Below are 24,782 nucleotides of genomic sequence, written 5' to 3'. Positions count from 1 at the left end.
TTCATTTGTGTGCCCCATTTCAGCTACAGTCTTAAAAATAAACAAAGTAGTAAAGTGATTTCCAGGAAGGACCACTGTTTGGCTCTGCTGACAACAAAGATGTTTCAGGGTAGCCCACTAAGTGCTCTTGAAACCTGGCCTGTAGAAATCTCACCCTGACTGTTCTAAAACTGTAGAAAAGAAAGCCATTAATTACTTTTGACAGTGAAAACCTTACACCCTGAGGTGAAGGAGCTCCTGAACTAGGAGATGTGCTTCCCACCACATCTAATAGGTTTTAACAAAGTTTGGTACATGTTGAACATCCTCAAAACCCCCAGAGTATCCCTACATCTTCAGAATATACACCATCAAGAACAACTAATTAGTAGTTTCTTCTGAATGCGAAGAGTTAAAAGCACAGAAAATGATCTATGTGATCACCAAACAGCAACTGTCTGAGAAAGATCTACTTACAAGGAGGTTTCTCAACAGTGAAGGCACTCCATTTCTCCAAGTCCAAATTGAAAGGGACAGAAAACTTTAGTTTTGTGCTGTTGAGATGCCTGCTCTTTGGAAAGCAGCTCTGGATTGTACAGGTCCTGAAACCAGCTTTGCTTTGAGATGTGCTCCTGGAGGGCATCTGATACAAGCCTGAAAGAATGGTTCTTCCCAGATGAAATGTTGGACTCCTGCTGGCCTCCAGGAAGTGGAGCCACTTGAAATACTTCAGAATTGCCACCACAGGTGCTGCTCATTCCCCACTTATGATGGGTCAGCTTGAAAACAGTAGAAATTCCTAATAGCCCTCACTGTCCATAGAGAGTAACTTACAGACAAAAACTATACTGTTCCAGAAAGCACCTTCTTCCCTGTACTGCTCCTCTCCTCCACAGCAGGACTGTCAGAGTGGCAGACCAAGATAAGAAACCAGAAAAAAAAAGAATTCCAAGTCACTGTTTTGAAGCCAAGAACATACTTTCCAAGAACATGGAGATTGGACCTCACTACTCTTCAAAGATTTTGCTCTGCCCTGTTGGTATCTCAGCATTTGAAAGAAATCACAGAACATCTAGTTTTGGTCAGTAAAGTGTCCATTTAATAAACTCCTTAGCCACATCTCCCATCCCTTCCTCCCACCCTGAAACTTCACACTTATGTAGCAGATGACAGAGAATTTGATGGTGTACAATGGAAGTTTTTTACATCTGTACTCTTAATACTAAGAGTATCAGGGGCTAGTATTTCCCAAAATTACCTAGAATTCTGATGTGCTCATGCAAAAAAGCAGATTTTTATATACAGTCCCTAATTTTCCTCTTATAAATTTAAATATCTTACAAAAAACGTATTTTCAAAATGTATAAAGTTTAGTGAATACCCCAAATGTATCTTAAAATAAAACATTATCTGATTTCAAAGGTTATTTCAACAATGAAGTCTAAATTGCACCAGATAAAAGGCACTTGCGCTGTGTGATGCCTTGAGCAAATATATGTTAGTTTATAATACAGTAACACAGTGTCTTCTTGAATTCATGCAGTTGTCTCTGAGCATCAAGCATCAATAAAGCAGCCAAAAGAGATCATGAGTAAACTTGATTCCACAGCTGTAAGAAGGTTTTCTATCGCTAAGTGGAACGTACAGCATTGTGCTCCAGCTCTGACTCTGAATCAAACGCTACAGAAAGATTGCTGCCATTCATGTGGGAATTCAAACTACTTGTCATTCTCTCATAAGTTACAAAAAAGAAGTATGCCATTTAATTATGAAACTGAACCAATGAACAGCTTGGTGTTCAAATAGTTTGTGCCAATGAGAGTCTGTATTTAAAAACAAGCTAGGGGCTAGTTATTCAAGGAGCAGTGCATCAGGTTTTCAATTTCCATTTCACTGTTGAGATAGAAGCGCAGTCCTGTTTGCCTTCATCTTCTCCAGCCTTTTCATTAAGTGGCTATTGGTCATCTCCATCTCCTCTATCTTATCCAGTGCTGTTCTTAACTATAAAATGAAAACAGAAGTTACAATCACTTGAAGTTTACTTGGACTTTCTGCTGTACTTAAGCTTTGACAGAGGAAATTAATTCAGGAATACAAGTATTCAGTGCTTTACACAAGACAACACTTTCTTTATTGGAGCCAAATGAACTGAAATTCGACTGTTTAAAGTAAATTGCAAAGCAACTGAAACATGAAACATTTACTCATTGCAAAAAAACCTAGGTGCCTACAATTTGCTGTTTCACACTATTTAAAGGTGAAGTCCTTTCCATTTGCTGAGGGATGTGTATTTCCCTGCATAGCTCCAATGGCATAGGTGGTATCTGGCTCCTCAGTAACTTTGATGAAGGATTAGTTTAAACCAGTACAAGTTATCCCATTTAAAAGCAAAGACAATTTCAGATCCTTCCTTTCAAGGAAGTACTGCACTGAATTGTAATGAGTATTATTTTTACATGCTACAGTTGCTTTCTGAATGCAACACTAAGACTGGGAGGTTTCCTCAAAAAACAGTAAAAGTTGGAACCAAAGATGAAAAAACCCAGAGCTTGGAGTCAAAGGACAGACCAGTTCAAGAATGAAAGGAGCACAGAGCTGGAAAGGATTTGATCGATTACCTCTCGCTGAAGCTTCCTCTTTTCAGCTTTGAGTTCATCTTCTACTTTTTCTGCATTTTCTGCTGCATTTTTATATCTTGCAACCTGTCCCTCAAGTCGTCCAATCTGAAAACCCAAACGAGACAAAAGGAACCATTATTTAGGTGTTCCACCCTGAGCTCACCTGCCACTGCCCTTCCCTTTCTGAAAAGCTACTGTAACACAACATATCATGTGAATGATCCATAGTATATCTCTCTGGAAAGAGAAGGTTGAACTTTGTTAGCAGACAAAATTACAAAGAGTATTTAAAGGAATAAAACAGTAAAATAACTTGTGGGCAGAAATTTGGAATACCCTTCAACTGCCTGTCCCTCCCTGGTGAAGGTCACAGGAAATTGTACAGAATGCAACCCAGCATAGGATGCAGCTGAGAAGATAAAGAAGGTTCAAAAACTAAGAAGAGAGAGAAGGGTTGGAGAAATAAAAAAAATAATCAAGAATTGGGGAACACATGGGATTAAAAAGAAAAGCTGGAACGTTGAAAAGCAGAGTCTGTATGAAAAGGTGCAAAGTGGAAATGAGACTTGTAACTGTTATCAGGACATGATGCAAGAGGACTTCAAGCACCAACTTCAGCAGTAAAGAAGGAGCTTGAGATAAATTCAAGTTGCAACCTGCAGGTGCTGAAGCCCACTTGCTGGATGGTTATATTTATAGCTCCCTGCTTCCTTCAAATCCACAGGACAGGCTAGTAATCTGTTGCTGGGCAAAAGAGATCAACTGTGCATCTCCAAGTTATAATCCTTTATGTGACTTTTTTCAGTGATCTAAGGAATTGCTGAACTGTAATACCATCTTATCCACTTAAAATCACAAAGGGTGTGTAAATCAGTGAGATACATATATATATACACATGTATATGTATGTGTGTGTGTATATATCTATGCAAGCATTTTTGAATTTCAGAGTGAATTATGTCCCTTCCACAGTCTATACAACCTTCTTATTAGCAATTAAGCTACATAAACCCATTTTCTTGAACTAGCAGCTTCAGGTCCTCTTTATATTCTGTAATAAATTAACTCCAGATTATTTTCTCTTATGGTTGGACTCTTCACATAGGTACTGAATTGCAGGAAATGGGACAAAACATAAACAAAATGCCACCCTGTGCAAACAAAAGAACAAGTGGTAAATCAAATGATCATGTATGTTTTTGTAGCTTTGTTGAAAAAAGGACTGTAGAAGTGTGCAGAGCAAGTGTAGTAACAGTAAATGACAGATACACTTACGTTTTGTTCCAAGGTAGTTATATCTTGTTCAGCTTTTGAAAGCTTAAATTTGTATTCACTAATTTGTCTGTTGGCATCTCCTAGACAAAGATCAACATGAATGGGTTACTCAAAGCAACTTGCTAAATCAGCAGTTTTCCTGTTTATTAAAATTCATTTAAAAGACCATTTTATTGAGAAGCCCATACACAGGATTATAAAGGTCTATATGTTCTTTCAGCAATCTTTTTTGAGAATATGAAAAGGAAATAGTTTTTCTGTTATTTAGAGAACATAACTATCTCTGTAAGAGTGTGCATTGCATCTCTGATGTATAGATATCTTTTCAAGCACATGTATTTAGACAGCACACTCATCTCTCAAAAAACAGTACCAACATAACCAAACACACACCGCAAAACAGGTCAAATCACAACAGACAAAAACCCAGCAGCACTTAGCATCAAAATTTGTAATAATATTTGAATGAGAAGGAAAAGGCTTGGACCTGCCTGACAAACTCCAAGGAACTTAGCAAATGCTATTTTAGCCCTGACACTGCCAATGTTGTCTTCATGTTCATTGGCACAACCATATTAAACTACAATCTGTCAGAGAAGTAAAAGCTTTCAGCTGAGGAAATAGGTTGCTTGAAATGGAAAGTACCTTAGTGCTTCTGTGAAGCAACACTGAACAGTGTACTAAAATTCATTAGTTTTTCATGTTTTGCTTCAGAGAATAACAGTCTTTTAGATTGAGTTTCTGTATCAAAAGATTCAACAAATAAAAAAACAGGTAGAATATATTAACAAAAGATCTCAGCTCAAATTCTATAATCTAAAAATGGAACTTGTTCCACTAATGCCAGTCATTCTAGGCAAGGCTGATAACTAAAATCAACTTCCCAGAATGCTGTTACTCAACGCTGAAAAAAGCAGATTAAGTTATTCTGTAGCGAGAAGTTTCCTGCAATGCGATGCACCAACAAAAACCCCTAGTTGCTCAAGAATGCCTTCATTCACAACACTACTACTGCAAAATATAGGAAAAGGAGTTGGAAGAGTCTGTTTCCTCTTCCCATAAGAAAATCTTTGAACAGTAACCATATACCTACTCTGCATTTCAATCAGCTGTAGGTCAGAACCATTCTCTAAGCCTATGATATCTGAACTCATGCCATCACTTTTAGAGTATTTCTGTCGTTCCTCTTCCAACTGCATCTTCAGTTTTCTAACCTGAAAAACAAGTGTTCTTTCATGAAAAAGCAACTCCCAGAAGGTCAATAGTGGGGTTATCTAAATGTTCAAGAGGAAAAAGGCAAAGGAGTCCTGAGATGTTACTGCCCAAGGCATGTAGCTGCAGTCCTTCATCCCCACTGCTGGGTGAGTGCCTTCTGCATGGCAATGCTAAACCCAAACCCACCAGTTTGGTCAGTGCTGCAGGGATCTCTCTTCCATGCAGGGTCCCCAGGAACTCTTAACAGAGCTGCCTTTCCAGTGAAGGCACTGGCATTAAACTCTGCATGTATCTTTTTTTTCTACAGAATACCTTTGACACTCTAAACACCTCTCAAGATAATGAACACTGTCCTGGTGAGTTTACAGAAGGAATCATCGACAGCTTTTTTTGGGAGAGGAAGCTTGTCTTTCACTCCACCTGGATGCAACAGTCCTAAATGAGTCTGTGGTATGCATTAGTCTTATAACAGGTCCATTTTATGCTACAGCAGCTGTTGCGGGATTTTTCCACTAGTCAGGGAACAGATTTCTCAGATACTGCCCTACAGATTAGCAGTATCAGAGTTATACTTGCAAAACTCTCATTTGTGATAGAAGTATATAAAGATCTATATATTAATATTTTAGAGTTAAAATACTTTATTTCTATTTCATAGCCCCAATTCAATGCTAGAATTTACTAGCATTCTAAATCAAGGAGTTATACAAAGATTAAGGCACACTCTCAGCAAAACACACATGTTGACACCACCACTTTTAATTTCATTTTCAATTTTAATGTGCTCAACTAGAGGCACAAAAACTGTGGTATTTTTAACAATTGTTCAATGGGCCTATGTTTTCTTGAGTCCTCCCTTCTCAATACTGAACAGTATTAAGATATAATTACTTTGACAATATTGCACATATTGATATATATTGATAAAATAGCACAGAATTGAGTTGGAGGCCTGTGGCCAGTGGCGTTCCATAGGGATTGGTTCTGGGGCCAGTCTTGTTCAACATCTTCATCAACCACCTGGATGAGGGGACAGAGTGTACCCTCAGCAAGTTCCCTGATGACACCAAACTGGAAAGACTGGCTGATTCCCCAGAAGGCTGTGCTGCCATTCAGCGGGATCTCGACTGGCTTGAGAGTTGGGCAGAGAGGAACCTCATGAGGTTCCACAAGGACAAGTGCAAGAGTCCTGCAACTGGGAAGGAACAACCCCATGCACCAGTACAGGCTGGAGGTCGAACTGCTGAAGAGCAGCTCTGCAGAGAGAGACCTGGGAGTCTTGATTGATAATAAGCTAAATATGAGCCAGCAATGTGCCCTCATGGCCAAGAAGGCCAATGCACCCTGGGATGCATCAAGAAGAGTGTGGCCAGCAGGTCAAGGGAGGTTCTGCTCCCCCTCTACTCTGCCTTGGTGAGGCCTCATCTGGAGTCCTATGTCCAGTTCTGGGCTCCTCAGCTCAAGAGGGACAGAGAACTGCTGGAGAGAGTCCAGCGCAGGGCCACCGAGATGATCAGGGGACTGGAGCATCTTTCATACGAGGAAAGGCTGCGGGAACTGGGGCTGTTTAGTCTGGAGGAGACTAAGGGGGGATCTTATTAACATTTAGAAATATCTAAAGGTTGGGTGTCAGGATGTTGGGACATCCCTTTTTTCTATAGTAGCTAGCAACAGGACAAGGGGTAATGGGATGAAGCTGGAACACAAAAAGTTCCACTTAAACATAAGAAAAAACTATTTCACTGTTGAGGTGAGGGAGCCCTGGCACAGGCTGCCCAGAGGGGTTGTGGAGTCTCCTTCCTTGGAGGTCTTCAAGACCCACCTGGACATGTTCCTATGCGACCTATTTCAGTAGGTTTCTATTTCAGTAACTGAAATGGTCAAAGAAATAGTACCACTTGGCAAATGAGCAGAAAGTGCCACATGAGCTTATAAGAATGTCATTTTACTAACTTGGGTATTTCCACATAAAACAGACGGAAGGAACAGCTTTAAGTACATGTAGTAACAGTAGAATCAGCAGTCAGACACATTTCAGTTAACCTGTTGGTGAAACACAGGTTTTTACCGACTGAGATTGAGTCACATGGATAAGGACATCAGTGAGAGCAGCTGGTAATTCCTCATAACCATCAGGTAAGAAGCTGAATATTGTATTTTGCTTTAGTGCTTAAGTGCTTGATTAAGCACCTTTAGTTCTCAATATTTGGTTATATTGCTAATATATGAATTGTCTGCAAATCAACACAAAGGTCTATTTCTGAAGAGAACAGCTTCTTTTACCTGGGACAGTAATTCCTCCTTTTCTCCAGCCAGTTTTCGTAGCCGAACATCTAAAATCAAAGAATCAAATTAAAACCCAGAGAGGTCTGTAACTTAGAAAATAGCTTTTATAACTGTTAGTTAATTTTAAAGTAAAATGCCCTTGAAACTTAAAACTAATAACACCAGGAGCATAAAACTTTGCTATCTCATTAATAGCAACATGCCAGCCTTCAGCTATTAGCAGAAAAAAGGGAAAAACACTTCATTCACTGTATAGTAGTATCACTTCTTTTAAAGCAAGAACTAATTCCTTGAAGTAAATTAACTAAGGATTCAAAAAATGAATAATAAAACCCAGCTTTGTCCCAATATCTAGAAGAGCCATTTCCAACAGAATTTTATTCTGATTATGTACTCTTATTCCCTCTCTTATTCTTTAAGATTGCTGTCTCTTCAAGGAAGGCACTAAGCTTCCCTGAAAATAAAACCAAAGTGATTAGTAAAGGACCTGTAGGAACATTGCAAGATTTCTAAACAGTAATGGCTATGAAACAGTCTTTCAAGCAACACCATTGAGATTAGAACAGCTCCCTTGGAAATTTTAACTTTGACAGTAACAAAGCATAAAGACATCTGTATTTCACTAAGGCCACAGCAGAAACATCTGTCAAGTCTAATTTCTTGTCAAAAATATGTAACTACTACATATTATGTACAAATATCATGCAAGTCTATATAGGTGTTTCTTTACATGGTAACACAGTTGTACAGTGGATTTACTATGCATACTATAACCTGTTCACTCTAAAGATAAAATCAAGCTAAAATAAAGCCCCCTCTGACCTTTATCCTTCTGTGGTCTGTGTCAGTTTTTTAGTGTTTTTAAAGTTTTTTCTCCTAGTGAATGTGATAAGAGTGCACTTCTTTTACACTAATAAAGGCAAGAGTATTTCAAGGAAGGAGAAAGAATATATATTTGGTTTTCTAAGAGAAGTTCTTTCATTGATTGGACATACTTTTAAAAGAATTTCTTTCATGAATCACAGAAATAAACCAGAAACTGGACCAAGAGATCTAATCAGTTATAAACATCCAAGCATATTCTATGTTTTCAGTATTATTCAAAAGATGCATCTGTCTTTTCACTCAGCATAACCCTCCCCTCTCCAATCCTGACAGTTGTGTAAGCCAGTATTCCAGACGCATCACAGGTATCTTTTTGTGGCTGTAAATCACAATCTGCTATGAAGAAGAGGAAAACAAATACTGTACAAAGTATGTTAGGGTATTTTTACCTAGTGGTCCATCTCCTGCAGATTCCAAGACTTGAGCAGCTTCCTGTGATACAACTGTTATTGCACCAACCGATTCATGGTTGACATCACCATTCGGTGTGCCATCTGGAATGATAACTAATCCATGTTTCTAAAAATACAGAAGGAAAAAAACCTGTGATACAAGAGCAGTGCTAAAATACAATTGGACTGGAAAGTTTTTAAAAAGCTTTCCAAGTTTATTGAAATGGTTTATAATGAAACATGCCACTTATCCTACCCTAAGGTCAGGTTTTGACACCGCACATTTCATTGACTTTTATTTCATGACCCATTCCTGGGTCTCTGTTACTATAAAGTAACTACTACCAACATACCTCTCCTCTCTTCATTGTTTCCTTCAGGTCAGCCAACTCCTCTCTGAGCTCATCTCGCTCTTTCTTAATGCAGTCAAAGTAATCTTTCTGTCTTTCTAGGGCCTGGGTTCAGGCAGATAGCAAGAAAAAGAATGGCACAGAGAAAAAGCATATGACAGACAGAGAGTTTCTAGAAGTAAATACAAAGAGCTAAAAAAAGTAAAGAACTTAAAAGGGGTATTTGTTATATATAAACATCTATTTCTGATAACTACCATTTACACATCAGATACCTAGCCTCATTGCTGCATGCTTATGACAATTTTTTCCCAGGCAAATCTTAGTAGATTTTAGAATATATTTTTATTTAGTGTACTCTACTCTTAGATTTTGATAAACTAAATACTAAACTACTAAGTGAGTCTTCTTAATACAGGCATCATGTGAACAGAAATAAGTTTTGCTGAACTCAATTGGCAGAGATCCTAATTAATACGTCCCATCCACTGAACTGATTTATCTACATTCTAGAAGGTATAGAAGAAATCTTACCTTACAAAAGACCTTGGATATATGTCTGTCATCTACTTACAAATATTAGTTAATTAACTACTTGCTTAGAGTATTCCAATCATCCTTTACTAAAGCCAAAGCAGTTTTAGAAGGGGGAAAAAAAGGAGCAAACACCAAGCAATGCTATTTAAACACAACAAAGAGATTGCGGCTAGAAGCACAATATGGATGTGTGTGGGTTTGCCCACTTATGCTACAGCTGTGTTACCTGGCAGTTAATGAGACATTTTCACTTGACTGGGCAGCATCCCAGTAATCCATTTAAACTCAAAACTGCATGCATTACAAAATAATGTTGACCATACAGTGACTGCAAAAGCATACATGTTTTGCCAAGAGAATTATCCAACTAAACCTTTTGTCATGCAGGAGTGCTCCGGAATGGACTGATACCAAGAAAGAAATGAAGGTGAATAGCTTTGTATTGTAATTTCCCCACATATCAATTGCAGGAAGCTGAGTTTTAATAATTATCTAGAGTTCACATGCCAGAGCAATGTTTTGTTGCATTACTCAAGTTCCATAGAAAAGTTTAAGAGATGCAGTTGCATCTGATTTATTAATATGTAAATGTTAACATTTAAAATACAGGTAATTCAACATGTGTGAAAGCATTAGCTGTCACCTCATAGTTCAAGAACTCACAAGATGCTCTTTTATTTCCTAACAAATAGTAGACCTTCAACTACAGTACAACAGCATGAAGAAATTTAATCATTGCATCACTTTGTTTGCACATAATGATACATATCCTTTGCCTTTCTGAAGAATAGCAGCAGAGAAGAAGAGGGAAGTCAGCTCCCCACTTGAGAGAATGGACAGACAGAAGTCCAGAGTCACATTGCAGACAAATCCTTGGCAGTGCCCTGCGATGCTGCTAGCCTTTCCAAAAGAGCCTTTCTATCCTCACCCACTATGCACAAGTGTTGGAAAACAGAAAACTTGGAGAGGGAAAGGAAATTAAACTGATATAATCATATATCTCTACCTATGGACATGGGGCAGAAATCAGGACAACTAAGCTCTACAGGTCTGTGTTAAGATACCCGATCATTTGGCAGAAAGCAGATTTGTTTGAGGTCCCATATTCTAAATATTCAAAAAACTTTCACAAAATCTATACCAAACTCAGATATGAGATTGTTAATTTCAAACTGGCAAGGCACATACAATTTGGAGCCACCAATAATACAATAGCTGCTTCCATTTCTTCTTTTGAGGTAGCATTAGTCTTGTATGCATTATAAAACTATATTATAATTCTAGTTATACTTTGTGAAGCTTCTCAGAGACTTCTGCAGCTGGAATAGAGTAAAACTTAGCAAAGTCACTCAGTATTGGGGAGAAAGACAAAAACTGTGAGCTAAGAAAAGTATGTAAATGGTTTTAGTTAATAGACATCAGAAAGCAAAGACAACAGCACTCAGACATTAGAACTAAGAGATCCCTATTCTGAGACAGTAAAAAAAAGAAAACCAAAATCCAGTTTTGGTGTGTACAAAACAGAGAAACTGGAAGGAAAACTTTGGCTAAAGTTAAAAATATCTTACTTGTTAATCTGCCTGGTAGCTATATTTTTTCAGCATTAGCTAAATGATATGTTCTCTAATGACTGTGGCAAAGTATTTGAAATGTGCCTGTAGAAAAATAAAAAATTGCAACTGCACAAAATTTCACAAAGGTGAGGAGTTAAGTATGGAAAGAATATGGTTATGAAATGTGAAAAGAATGTTCAAAAAAACCTTTAAAATGTTTAAATGTTTCCTCATGTAAGACTGTAATATGAATTAAAGGACTCATATGAAATAGACTGGAAAAAGACAGTATAAGAGAGCTTTTTTTTAACTTGGCACTGTCAGCCACTTTTCAAAGTGACTTTAACTTCAAAGAAATCTGTATGTGTCAAAATCTGTTTTTTTGTCCCACTTTTTTCAGGCAGCGTAAAGGAAATCCACTCTTCTGATGCAAACTGTTAAGATGATGAGAGTGGCAGGAGTCAATGGTGAGCAAGGTTTGAACTGTTCAGTTTTGAGAATTACATTTGTCTGTAAGAAGATTAAAAGCTTTAAAAACAATTTCAAATCTCTATAAAATGAAATTATTGCTATGCCACTATGGATCATTACATAGACCCAGCCCATTCTTACCTTTGTTAAGAATAAGGAAATTAAGACTTTCTCAAGCCAGATAAAACACATTTTGTAAAGAACTATAGAATTGTATGTCTAGCAGTTTATTATGTTTTAAATTTAATTAGTATTATTCATCATTATGCAAGTAAAGATGAAATGGAGCTTATTTTATATAGAGGATAAAAACTGCAAGATGTTTAAAATATTTAAATTGGTAGTGGCCTTCATTTCTTTGGAGTACACAGCATTCCTTCAGATATGGGGGGCATCAATCTACTTCTAAAATGAAAAAACAAATCTTTCCTCCCATATTTGATTCATACCCCTATTTTTTTATCTTTCCAATTAATTGTCTCCTGGAGATCAAACACCTCCTTGGTTATGGAGTCTATATTCTGCTGCATGCGTTGATTCTCCTGTAATAAATAGGATGAGGGAAGAATAAAAGAGGAAAGAGAAGTAAGGAAATGGAGAAAAAAACCCAACAACATTCAAATAGATAAAGGAAATTAAAAGAACAGAAGTCAACCAAAGAGTTTATGAGCATGAAGTTAAAGAAAAAGGGTGCAATTTAACATAATATATTCCTCATGAATCCATGGAAAAGAACAGTAATTAATTTTATTCAAACAATAATTGTTTGTTGTGAATTGTTGTGAATTGTTTGGGAGAATGTAGTGCATTACTAACAGTTCCCACTGCATACTGGGGATAAATCCTTTTTACAGGACGTTAACTACCCTTTTGGAGGTTCAAGTACATTCAAGTCCCATTTGGAAGTGAGTTTATTAATATTTTACAAAATAGAAAACATTAAAAATATATCTTTGTACATATAAAGAAGGAAGTTTGAATCAAGCATTCAGGAAGTGAAATACAGCCGCTGACTGCTTTCTGATACAATATTACTACATATCAAGTGAGGTCCTGTTTTTTATCTGACATACAGTGTATTTTGCTGCTTGCCCTGAAAAAATAACTGTTTGCTATGCTCATGTAATTATGTATGAGAATGACAAGAATTTTTAGAGTTAGAAACAATTTCTTGCTCTCCTAATGAGTGAACTTCATTTTACATCTGGGAATGGAAGACAATGTGCTTCTGCAAAAAGCTGAATGGCTTCGTCTAGATTTTCTGTGTGTGGTAATTGATGGAACATTTACTCACATAAATGGTAAATAGGGGTCAAATATTTCAAGATACTGTATGAATTTGGTGAAAGTTCAACACATGCTAGGTTCTAAAAAAGGAAACACTCCAGACAAATCTATTGTATGGTCTTGGTTCACACACTTTGAAAGCAAAAGGACCAAAACAACCTCAGTTATACAAAAACAAACCAAAAAAACTAAACAAGAACCAGAGCAGTTTAAATTTGCAGTGAAGTCAAAGAGAGTGAGCCAAATGAAGAGATGACCCTCAGAAAGTTCACTGGTGACACTGAACTGGGAGGGCTTGCTGATTCCCCAGAAGGTTGTGCTGCCATTCAGTGAGATCTGGACAAGCTTGAGAGCTGGACAGAGAGGAACCTCATAAGGTTGACCAAGGACAAGTGCAGAATCCTGCACCTGGGGAGGAACAACCCCATGCATCAATACAGGCTGGAGATTGACCTGCTGCAGAGGGAAACCTGGGAGTTCTGGTGAGCAGCAAACTCAACATGAGCAAGCAACGTGCCCTTGTGGCCAAGAAGGCCAATAGCACCCTAGATGACATTTAAGGAGAGTGTGGGCAGCAGGTTGAGGGAGGTTCACTTCGTTTTTCCTCTGCCTTGGTGAGGCTTCATCTGGAGTCCTGTGTCCAGTTCTGGGCTCCCCAGCTCAAGAGGGACAGGGAACTGCTGCAGAGAGTCCAGCACAGGGCCACCAAGATGATCAGGGGACTGGAGCATCTTTTTATACATGGAAAGGCTGCAAGACCTAGGGTTGTTTAGCCTGAAGACTGAGGAGGGAACTTATCAACACTTAGAAACACCTAAAGGGCAGGTGTGTCAAGAGGTTGGAGCCAGTCTGTTTTCTGTGGAGTCCAGTGACAGAACAAGGGGTAACAGGCACAGTCTGGAACACAGGAAGTTCCACTTGAACATAAGGAGAAACTTCTCCGTTGGGAGGGGGAGGGAGCACTGGCACAGGCTGCCCAGGGAGGGTTTGGAGTCTCTTTCTCTGGAGTTTTCCAGACATGCCTGGACATGTTCTGTGTGACCCAACTGAGGTGAATCTGTTTTAGCAAAGAGTTGGACTGGATGACCTCTAAGAGCTCTTTTCCAACTCCAATCATTCTATGATTTTGTAATCCACAGCAAGTGACAGAGCAACTATCAGAACTTGCTGTTTCAGAAGCCTTTTACAGTTACTGTATTACTACCTGGAGAGCACAAGAGAACTTAGTGAGGAAAAAAAAAAGATCAAGGAAATGCAATATTATACAGCTTTTGAAAGTCAGGTAATGGAAAGTTTGGCCCATTCACTTAAAGATAATGCATTTTTACTGAAATCAAAAAATGGTGGGAAAATATGGTATTAATTAAACTGTAACTTCTGGTGCTAGAAGTAAAATCAATGGAAGATGGACACCCACATACTGCTGACAGCATATATCTTTAAAATGAAAACTGATAATAGCCTTGTGATTTTAGGGCACTTTGATTTGTTTCCCGAAGAAAAGGTTGAGAGGAGAAAAGAATAGGGCAAGAGGGAAAAGAAGACATCACACATCCAGCAACGTAATTATGACCCAATGACATGTTGATCACCATTGCTGTATTTATGCTTGACTGATAAACATTCACTACTGCAAACTTCACTGGCTGATGCTACCAAAAATCTGAAATAACTTAAATGAAGACATTTAGGAAAGGCAAAGAATAACATTTGTTATTATCCATGCATCAGAACTCCAGCTATGCAAAGAAATTTTGGCCATAGAAACATTAGTTCTTTCCTCACAAGGAAGAAAAGATAAGGAACGTTCATGAGAGAACCACAGGAATCAAGGATTTTACAAGATGTTACACATCTGAAAAGCTTGCAGAGACATTTTCAACTTTATCAATTTAGAAAAGCTAGCATTTTATCCACCAAAACAAGATACATTTTTCTTAAACTTGTGAGATATTTAAGCTCATTTTGTGTGTGACGGTTGTTCCCATTTGAATCTTACACTGTACTTATTTGCACAAGTTCTATCATACACTCATATGAACATACCTCTATCAATTCATCTCTCTGTCGAAGTCCCTCTTTAAGTTCATCCAGCTTATGCTGTAGGATACTGCATGTATGTTTCTGTCTTTCCAATTCCTATATTAAATAAATTAATGATTTATTTTATTTTGGGTTTGCCACTCATTTTAAACATCAAGTTTAAAAAAAATAGTAATATCCCTTGACACAACATTCTACTGCAAGTCTTTGAGAATTTCTGCTTAACAAGTGGATTAAAAAAAAAAAAAAAAAAAATCACAGAATCAGTGTTTTAGATAAGTTCTTTAGGTACTTACTATATAGAACATTATTTAATAAAATGTAGTTTAAAAAGAAAAGATGTCCTAGAGGCTTAACCAGAATATTAATGAGAAAAGCTCTGATACTGAATTTATATAAAGATTGATGGAGAAAACTGCCACACAGATCTTTTTTTTCCAAGAAACTGGGACTGAACCTATCCAATTCAATCTAGAGGCATACTTTCTCTTTAGCAAATGACTTAAATCAAATAACTTTTTTTTCTGGGGGTGCTGGTGGCTTTTTTTGTTGTTGTTTTGTTGGATTTTTTTAAACCAGTACAATACTCAAAACATCTTTAGTCACTGAGTCTTTCCTACTATTTCAAAAGTTTTCAACCATTCTTACTAAGCAGATCAGGCTTCTATAGTTTTCTTTATAATTAGGAAAAAAGGAAAGTCTTAAAAATCAGTACCTTTGATTTCTCTTCATTCTCCCTATAGAATTCTGCTATCTGTTCTTCTTTCTCCTCAATGACATCCTTCAGAGTATCCACTTGATAAACCAAGTTGTTTTTCTCATTGTCTAGTTGAGCATTGGAAACCATAGCTTTCTTGTACTTCTCTTCAACTTCAGCTAGGGAATCCTATAGGGAGTAGAAAGGCTTACATTAGAGTTTAACTTTTGGACACATCATTTTAATATTAAAATACCACCTGAAGAGTGCTACCTGTTACACAGTCAAGTTAAACAACCATTTTTGTTTCTGAATTATAATTAATGTCTTCCCTTTAGTGATACCAAGTCACAGTTCAATTTCCATTACTCAGGTTCAGTCATAAACAGCAATGAAAAGTCTTCAGTACAGAACTATGAAAATTACAAGAAAATATTCCACTTGAATTCTCTACCAAGTACTATTACTTGCTAGGTAGAGCATAAGCCAAATTCCTATCAAGCTTTATGACTACCAAGCAGTAATATCACAGCTTCATTTTATTTTCAGTGCATGCATGAGAAAACACTTTGGTATGAGGCAACAAAACTGAGAACTCAAATGTTAATAAACATCACAGAAATATCTCTTAAGAGTAGTTTTAACTGAATGCTTATTACTTTAGTTGTGCTCTATTACCTGGAAGTTTTCAGATAGTCACACTTTTTAGTAATAATGATTCTGTTTACGCAGACATGGTGTTTGTTTCTTACTAAGATTTGAAAAAACATGTAGAAATTCACCTGCTCGATTCTCTACCTGAAGGTGCACACATGCCTTGCTCTGCGCCCTGTTACACAATTCACAAATATTTACAAAAATACTTTAAAATGAAAAATAATTTCAAAAATAATTTCAAGTAATTAAAAAATAATTTTATCCTGTTATTTTTTTCTCAGTACTGTAATAAATATCAACTCTTCCAATGCTAGAACAGCAATCGCTGCAGGTACTTCCAAACCCACAACGATTTCAATATGCATTCTTTCAAAAATACAAAAAATAGTCCTAATTTTAGAAATGAAAGTTATTTATTAAGGTATTCCCTTTTCAAAGTAGGTCTGTGGCCTACTACAAACTCCCTAGTGCTTCATATAATCTGTTCTTTGAAAGCCTAGGTAGCATAACCTCCATTTTTAATTCTTTGTATGATGACAGTGGGAGTGCTAGCACAGAAAGGGCAGCAGGCTTGGGTTTTCTAGAAAACAGAAGAGTAGGACCAGGGACTATGAGATTAGTGAAAAAGGTGTTGACAACGCAAATTTCCTGAGAAGACATTGGAGAGTGACATCTGTTATGCAGTAAAACTAAAAAAATCATTTTTGATTCTGAATCATGTTTGTGTCTCCTCTTTAGAGAAAAAAGTCACAATTCAATATTCCATTGTAAGAAAATCAAATACTCCATGTTACAAATCTCCATTTTAAGAAAGCTTCCCTTTTATAATTTAATTATCATCACATGTATTTATATCTCTGTTCCACTCATTGAATTCTGGAATATTGTGCTGGAGAAAATACAGTATTTTAGAAATCCCAGAAAAAGAAATCACCTTAAGACATCTCCTGATCAGGAGACACGAAACACTAAGTAGTGAATACAGGAGGAAAGTATCATTATCATCTGGAAAGTAGTAAATAGGAAACAGCCAAGAAGATACAGGATAAGAGAAAATAATAAATAAAGAACACATCTAAGTGCATTCAAGTAATTCTTAAAATGAAAACAATTGAGATCACTTTTTTATAGTGTAAATATGAGAAATCTTGTAAAGTTTGGTAAAAGAAAATGTCAGAGACAGTAAAGCTTCCAAAGACTTTCCAACAACAATTCAATTTAGAGGCAAACAGAAAAATGCTAGGATTAAAACAAATGCTGCAGTCCTTTCATGAGCAGATACAAAAGCTAATAAAAGCATACAACCAGGAAAAAAATCCAATTTGACTATTTCTGTGTGTGGCGAGTGGAGTCATGTAGTAATTTAGGTTGGCAGAGATCTTGGGATGCCATCTGGGCCCATCTCCTAATTAAACAGGGCCAACCAAGATCAGGCTGCTCACAGTTCACCTCCAGTTCCTTTTAAGCATCTCTAGAGATATGGACGGCAGAACTTAGCTGGATAATCTGATTCATATTTCACTGTTTGCCTTGTGAGAAGTCTTTTTCTTGATGTCAATTGGAATTTCTGCCCTTACAATGAAACTTTTGTCTGTTATGTCCCACTGTCACTATGCACCTCTGAAAGGAGTCTGCTCTACAGCCTCCTATCAGACAGCTATAAATAGTGATACTCCCACTTCCACCCCTCCGGCACTTCTCAGACCCGGTTGTCTCAAACTCTTACTGTATGCCACACGATCCAGGACTCCAGCCTTAAAGAGGAGACTAGACTGGGGCTTAAACAATTGCATTAAAATGCCATTAACAAAAAAAGTCCTCAGCTGTGGAAGAAGAATAGATTTTGAGACAGAAAAGTGAGATTTGCTTCCAAGAAAGAAATCAAGCCATGCCTAAGAATCTCTGACCAATTAAAAAATGAAGGAACATTGCTAAGACTTTTTTGGAACTCTTCCTTCTTCCAAATAAAGCACCACTAGTTCCCAATGGACTGAGGATTCCACACAGTCTCAGTAATCTTCCATTCTGGCAAGAAGTAATATGGATTTGGACGAATTTCTGAAACACTTAATGAGGCAGTGGGATGCCTAAGGAAGCAGCAGTGGGAACAGGCTGGAATGAAAATTGATAAGACTCTGCACATAACAAAGCTATGAAGAAATAGCATCCACAATACTATCAGGAAAGTCAAAGGACTATGCAAATTAGCCTGTTTGGCTAGAAAAAGATGATTAAGCCCAGCAGACATAAGTGTGCTCTATTAACTACATACAAGATTAAAATTGAGGAAAGAAAATGATTCCTTTCCAGTTGATACAAGAGTATAGAAAGAATCAACAAAACTTAATCAGACATGAAAAGATTTGAAGATTTCTGATTTGAAATCAGAACTATCCACATTACTCTGCTAACAGACAGCCGATGTGTAGCCAGGTGAAAACTACACTCTTAGAACAAGGGATGGACAACAAGGGAAAGGAAAAGAATGTTATTACAAACCTCTGTTACTCAGCCACTGAATAAAACATTTCAAAGAAATGTAAAAGCAGGTGTTCTAGTAACTTGAGAAAAAGGCAATACCTAAGCAGAAAGAAAGGTTCCTGAAAGAATCTCAATGGAAGGCAAATTAGCTTAGAACACGTAATTCAGTATTAATAATAGCATAAAATGCAATTCCACTTTCTAAGAGAACCATGGATCCAGATGGATCTGTAAGCTACCTCACTTGCTGTATTCAGTTTCCCTTCAATACAGAAGGAGGAAATATAATCATACTTCAACTGCAAACTGTTGTGTAAAAACTTACAAAAGAAAAACATATATACAAGTCAAAATATACATAAATTTCATTAACCTAATGCTGAAAATATCAACCTATAACTTAGTAAAAGATCATAGGAATGTAAATCATAATAAACTATTTTCTTTCTTAATGGAAAAGGACCAAAAAAAAAGTGATCTCCTGAAAGCAGTATGTCTGCTCAGATTCATTTCAGCATATCTTCCCAAGTTATTACTTCAGTTGCTTTGTAAGTTGTAGTATTTGCTCAAACTGAAGTTCTTTGTCATAGCTATATTCCATTTATTTCTTCCCCATTTAATACATAGCAATTGCTTTGAACATTTATTTAGTAACAAAACTCTACAAAAAAATAAACTGAACCTCTCACCTTCTTTCAAAAACACCTGCTAAAACAAGTTTAATTCTATTTTAACATAAAACAAAATAACATACACTACCTCACGTATACCTTAATTTACTCACGTAGCAAGCTTAGGATGATGGTGCTCACTGTGTATTAAAAGTTAGATACATGCTTTAAAGAAACTTTAAAACTTGTTAGTAAAGCCTTATATAGTTAGTTGAACCAGTGATATCTCCATTACCCAAAAACACCCATGCAAAATGCATGCTCGGAAGGAGCCCTGATACCTTTAGTTCTTTAAGTCCCTGCATGTATCTCCCTTCTACATCGTGTATCTGGTCCTTAAGATCATAGATATCCTGCAGGACATGGGAATGAACCATTGCATAAGAAGTATGGGGAAATAATTTATAGTTAAAAAAACATTAAAAGGCTTACACGCACTTCTGTCAAATGCCAAAGCCTGAAATTATTCACAGAAGAGGTAATTATTTCACAGTTAGATGGAAATTAAGATTTTGTTTATAGCCCTGAATCCAAGCTCTCTCAAATATGACAGAATCGTTTCAAATTTGACATAAACAAAGTCTTATTTTGTAAGCTAAATGTTTATCACCATATTTATGAAGACAACAAATACAATCATCAAGGTAAATACAGATAGATTTTGTGATTCAAAATTCCATCTTCATAACTTTTCCTACCATTTAGAAACTAGAATTTCTATAACAAAGAAAAATCCCTCCCAACCACAAATACAAACTTCAACTAGCTCCACATTCTCTGAAAATGCAGTTTACCCGTAATTCACTGAGGGAGGCATCAGGATCGATCCAACTGCTTGTGTCTCCACTTCCTCTCCTAGATGAGTTGCCACTTAGAGGAGTTGCACTTACTGAATTGCGAGAAGATGGCTTAAAAAGGGAAAAACATTGTATCAGGAACCATATCATCATTTCTGCTATACCTGACATTACTCTCTACAGATTTCTTCAGTCATAGGAACACTTTTCACTCTTCTTTTCACCATTTCTTAACAGCTTACAGATATTCGGCATTAATGATTTTCCACTGCTTATGTTTCTTCTTATTGAAATGTTGATTTCTTTGATGACTTATCAGTTACCATAACATTATAGTTCTAATCTCTCTGTTCAGGGAGGGTATTAGAGTTGAAAAATTAACGCATTTTAATGAATTTTAAAATAATTTCTGCCACTCAGGATTCAGAAGAAGGTCTCCAGTGGAATCCAGCATGTTCGTTTTTGTAGCCCATGTCACTTAAAATTCAGCCTTTTCTGATAAATATTTCTCACACAGAAAATAAATTCTTTAAGAAACTAATACTTGCTCAAAGTAGACTGAAGAATTAAAATTCATTGTTTCCTCAGGAAATAAAAGACACAGAGCACTAATTTTGGAGATTAAAAAAAGTGTCTAAAATAGCTCTTTGCACGCTCTTACAACCAACTAAACCAGAATGTAAACAAACTACTAGAACCACAGTATTTATACTATTTGAAGCATTTAAATATTTGTGGATGAGTATTGACTAGTATTAAGTTTTAAATTAAAAATTCTTACCCTGGAAAATATTTCTGAATGTGATTTTTCACTCTTTTCTTCCAGCTGAAAGAGAAAACAAAGAGATCACAATATATCTTTTGCACTGAGGGGCTACTGAATCACCATCATCTGTTAAAAGATGCTAAGAGATTTTTAAGAATAAAAAAATGAAACAGGAAGAAAATCCTGAATTGAACATAGATCAAGACAGGATAAAATATATTCAGCCTGAAGAAGTATTTTTTATCTCAACTGCAAAAAAGTTTCTGGCGTGTTAAAAGTCATTACCAATATTAAAGTATTTAATAACAAAGTTTAATAACAAAACATGGTTTCACTATTTTAAGTTTTCAACAGGGTAGTGACTACACCACTTGGTGGCATAACAAACACGAAGCTTCATGCAAGTGAACTTCCAGACAATCAGCAACACCAGTGTGAATGTCCTAGTGACTAGAAAACACATTTGTTCCTTCATTCTCTTTGGTGAAACCTCCAATTACAACAGGACAAAACCAATTCAGGCAGAAGCACAGAGCTAAAGTGTAGTAATTAACAGCAATTTATGAAATAATATAAATGCATATGTTATGCACTGAAGACTAAGCAAAGGAACTACTCAACTCCCCACCTCCCTCTTCTTATTTATTTCAAAATCACACTGTAGAGTTCCATACTTTCTACATTTCTATGAATCAAAATAGGTGGAATTAAATGAAGACTTTAACATGTTGCCATATTTTCAAAATCAAGTATGATACATTAGGTATGTCATCTCAAATATCTTGCTTCTTTGAGAACATCTGTTCTCCCAGCCAGGGACAAGAGATTTGGAAGTCTGCTACAATCACAGCAGAAAGAAGTGCTTGCTTTATGAGAGCTTTCTTTTTCTTCTCTTGTGGTTCCTATAGAAACGACGTTGAGTTTCCACAGTAAATTCACCATCTCTGATGATGCATTGAAATTGTAAATTGTGAGTATTTGTCACCACTATGATGATCAAGTGATGCAAAGAATCCAATTGATCTGAAGTATCCATTTAGAATAACTTAAGAATATAAGCTTAGAATCCATTAATACGTAATAATGATGATAATAAAAGCAGATGAGAAGGGAGTTAATATTGCTAACATCAGCCTCCACATTTTCCTTTAGCAGAGCATTAATTCAGAAAAGAAGGTATATTAGAGATTAAAAGCTAAAATTTAAACTAGAGAAAAGGTTGCTCTCTCAAGCTCTGAGCATGTACAAAATATAAATAACAGGTTACATAGCACTGTAAGAGTATTAAATAATCTAAATGAAGAACCACAGAAACAAGGGCTGTAGGGGTACTCTAGCAGTCACTTAGTTCAGCCTTCCAACCAAAGCAGAATTGCTGCCAATAGTCTGGTCAGCTGTGGCTTTAGCAAGCTAAGCCTCAACAGCTCTTGAAGATGGTGGTCCTCCTGCCTTGCTGTATTGAGTCAGCAAGCAACACTTGCAGTTGTTATTACTACGTCCTGCAGTGTAAGGCTTCTGCCCCTTGCAACACTGCTTGGCATGGCTATGAAGAGTTTGACTCTTACCTAATTAAGTAGTTGCAGGCTGCTGATGACCACGTAGCAGCCCTTTTGCCCACCTAAATAAGCCCAGTGCTCCCAACCTCTCCTCCAGGGTCAGCATGTGCTAACCCTGACTGGTATTTCAAAGACATGCCTAAGAACAGAAATGTCCATATTTTCCCCACTATTAAACACAAAAATTGTGACTGCAAGTAACAAGAATTTCTAGAACTTATCACAGCAATCAAGAGAAATCAACTAGGCTTGGTGTAAACAACATTCTGACTTAAGGGAAGCACAGTACAAACATCATGATCATTTTCCTGTAACATGCTCTAGTGACTTGGAATCTAGTACAAAAGCACAACCAACAATGAGTACTCCATGAGTAATGGATCCTGATAAAATCTCAGCTTGAATGAATGTAAGTTAAAATACATTAATTAGGGCAGTTTTGAGTATTTATCTTTGTCACTAAACCAAGCAGGAGGATTGAAAAAATACACAAAGGAACCACACATTGTTATTGATCATAAGGAACCAAATCAAGACACATTTTACATTCTAATGATGCTTAAAACACACAAAAAAATGTGAAGTGTTAACATTTGTCACATGCTTTAGGAGCAGGCAAAATCCCCTTAAAATAAAGCAGCATGCTTTCTACAAATTCAGTCTCCAGACATTTTTATACAAAACATGGCCCCAAACCCTCAACAAACTTATTTGCCATTAAATAACTCTGAATGCTTTTACAGTATTTACTCTTTCAGAGTTGGGAAAGAAAATCCATGGTTAGTAACTTTGCTGTATTGGTCAGATTATAACAACAAGCATTACACTCACACTATTCAAACCTTGGACATCATCTGCATCGGAAACAATGCTTCCCCTGCGGTTGGAACGACTAAAATAGTCAGCAGCAGTTTCACTTTGATCAGAAAAATCAGAGGACTTCAAAAGATAAGAAGAGTGAAAGAACTGAAGATGATAATCACAGAATGAACAACAGTTTACTTAAAAAAACCCAAAACAGGAAAAATTTCCAATATTGCAATCTATTCTTGCTTTTCTAGCAGTTTAACAGCTGTAAAATCTTAACTACTCTTTTAGACTTTTGCTATTTTAAATTTGTCTGCAGGAATACGTGCCACACTGATGCAAATACTTCAGACAGCACATGCTTTGCTTTTACACTGTCCTCTTTTTATTCAAAACCAACTTATCTTTGCTGTTGAAAAGTCTATAAATCTGATAAACCTTACTGTTACTTCTGCTATACCTTTTGTACTTCTAATAGATTTCTCAATGGGTTTACCAAACCAATCCAATACAGTTTAAGATGAAGATACACCACACAGTTCTTCACTTGTGTTTTTTCTACTTTCTCTCTCCTACATTCTTTTTTGATTTCTAGCAAGTACTGAGATATATTCCAATGTGCCACTCAGTGTGAAGCAAAAGTATTAACCAGTATTAACCAATATTAACAGTAGAAAGTGAAGTTACAGATTAGATTTTTACTTAACCTGATTTTCAGAACCGATACTTTCAACTCTATTCAATACTCACTAGTGTGAGTGAATAGTACAGTGGTATTATTTGTATCACAAGTACATACTGAGATACAGATATGTTCCTATATAAAGTATGCACTTCTAAGAAATTAATGATAAGAGAAACTAAGGAGTCAAGTAGTATTTAAAATAGTTCAAGAGACTTTACAGATGGGCGTCAATATTTCTTAGTACTTCATCAGGCAACAGCAAAACTCCAATTTTCCTATACTCTCAAAAATTCACTGACACCTGCTGTAGCTAAAACCATCCGGTTTTTGACAAGCTTGTTATTTGTTTAGTCTCTACAACACTGTTAAGAATACATGAAAAATTAAAAAAGGACCAAGTGTTTCAATTTAACCCATATTAGAACACTGATCTCCTTTTCTTTGTGGAACATAACCAGCTGTACCACTGAAGGTAAGACAGATGATCTGTGCAGAACAACAGAGTTCAACTCACTTTGCAACATGAAAAGACCTCTTTAGGAAAGATGCTTTTAACACAATACAGATCCAGGAATAAATTTCTCTCAATTTTTAATACTGGTCACCATAAAAATGAGACAGATACTTCTTACTGCATGATACAAAGTTTGTATTAGTTCTCTTGCCAAAAAGAAACACTTTCACATGTGTTGCAGTAACAGTTTCATTTGCCTGCCCCATAAATTTGTAATCTCAGTAATTTACTACATTCCAGTTTCCAGTTGCTTCCAATTA

The 24,782-nt window shown here is 36.5% G+C and overlaps 1 protein-coding gene across 1 annotated transcript in view; it reads right to left on the bottom strand.

Moving 5' to 3' along the window:
- Positions 1–1,055: 1,055 nt before the first annotated feature.
- Positions 1,056–24,782, bottom strand: part of LRRFIP2 (LRR binding FLII interacting protein 2) — a 57,506-nt gene continuing 33,779 nt past the window's right edge. Inside the window, exons 13-26 of the mRNA XM_061996888.1 lie at positions 23,348–23,455; positions 20,976–21,020; positions 20,192–20,305; positions 19,679–19,750; positions 15,607–15,777; positions 14,895–14,987; positions 12,011–12,103; positions 9,004–9,105; positions 8,648–8,777; positions 7,371–7,420; positions 4,966–5,086; positions 3,873–3,952; positions 2,598–2,702; positions 1,056–1,980 (exon numbers count right to left, since the gene is read on the bottom strand). Coding sequence (XP_061852872.1) covers positions 1,870–1,980; positions 2,598–2,702; positions 3,873–3,952; positions 4,966–5,086; positions 7,371–7,420; positions 8,648–8,777; positions 9,004–9,105; positions 12,011–12,103; positions 14,895–14,987; positions 15,607–15,777; positions 19,679–19,750; positions 20,192–20,305; positions 20,976–21,020; positions 23,348–23,455 — 1,395 coding nt within the window. The 3' untranslated portion in view covers positions 1,056–1,869. The remainder of the gene's footprint in view (positions 1,981–2,597; positions 2,703–3,872; positions 3,953–4,965; positions 5,087–7,370; positions 7,421–8,647; positions 8,778–9,003; positions 9,106–12,010; positions 12,104–14,894; positions 14,988–15,606; positions 15,778–19,678; positions 19,751–20,191; positions 20,306–20,975; positions 21,021–23,347; positions 23,456–24,782) is intronic.

Source organism: Colius striatus, chromosome 5 (assembly GCF_028858725.1).
Source record: "Colius striatus isolate bColStr4 chromosome 5, bColStr4.1.hap1, whole genome shotgun sequence".
NCBI classification, from domain to species: domain Eukaryota; kingdom Metazoa; phylum Chordata; class Aves; order Coliiformes; family Coliidae; genus Colius; species Colius striatus.
The sequence above is the reverse complement of the archived record's forward strand: the minus strand, read 5'-3'. Positions and strand labels throughout refer to the sequence as shown.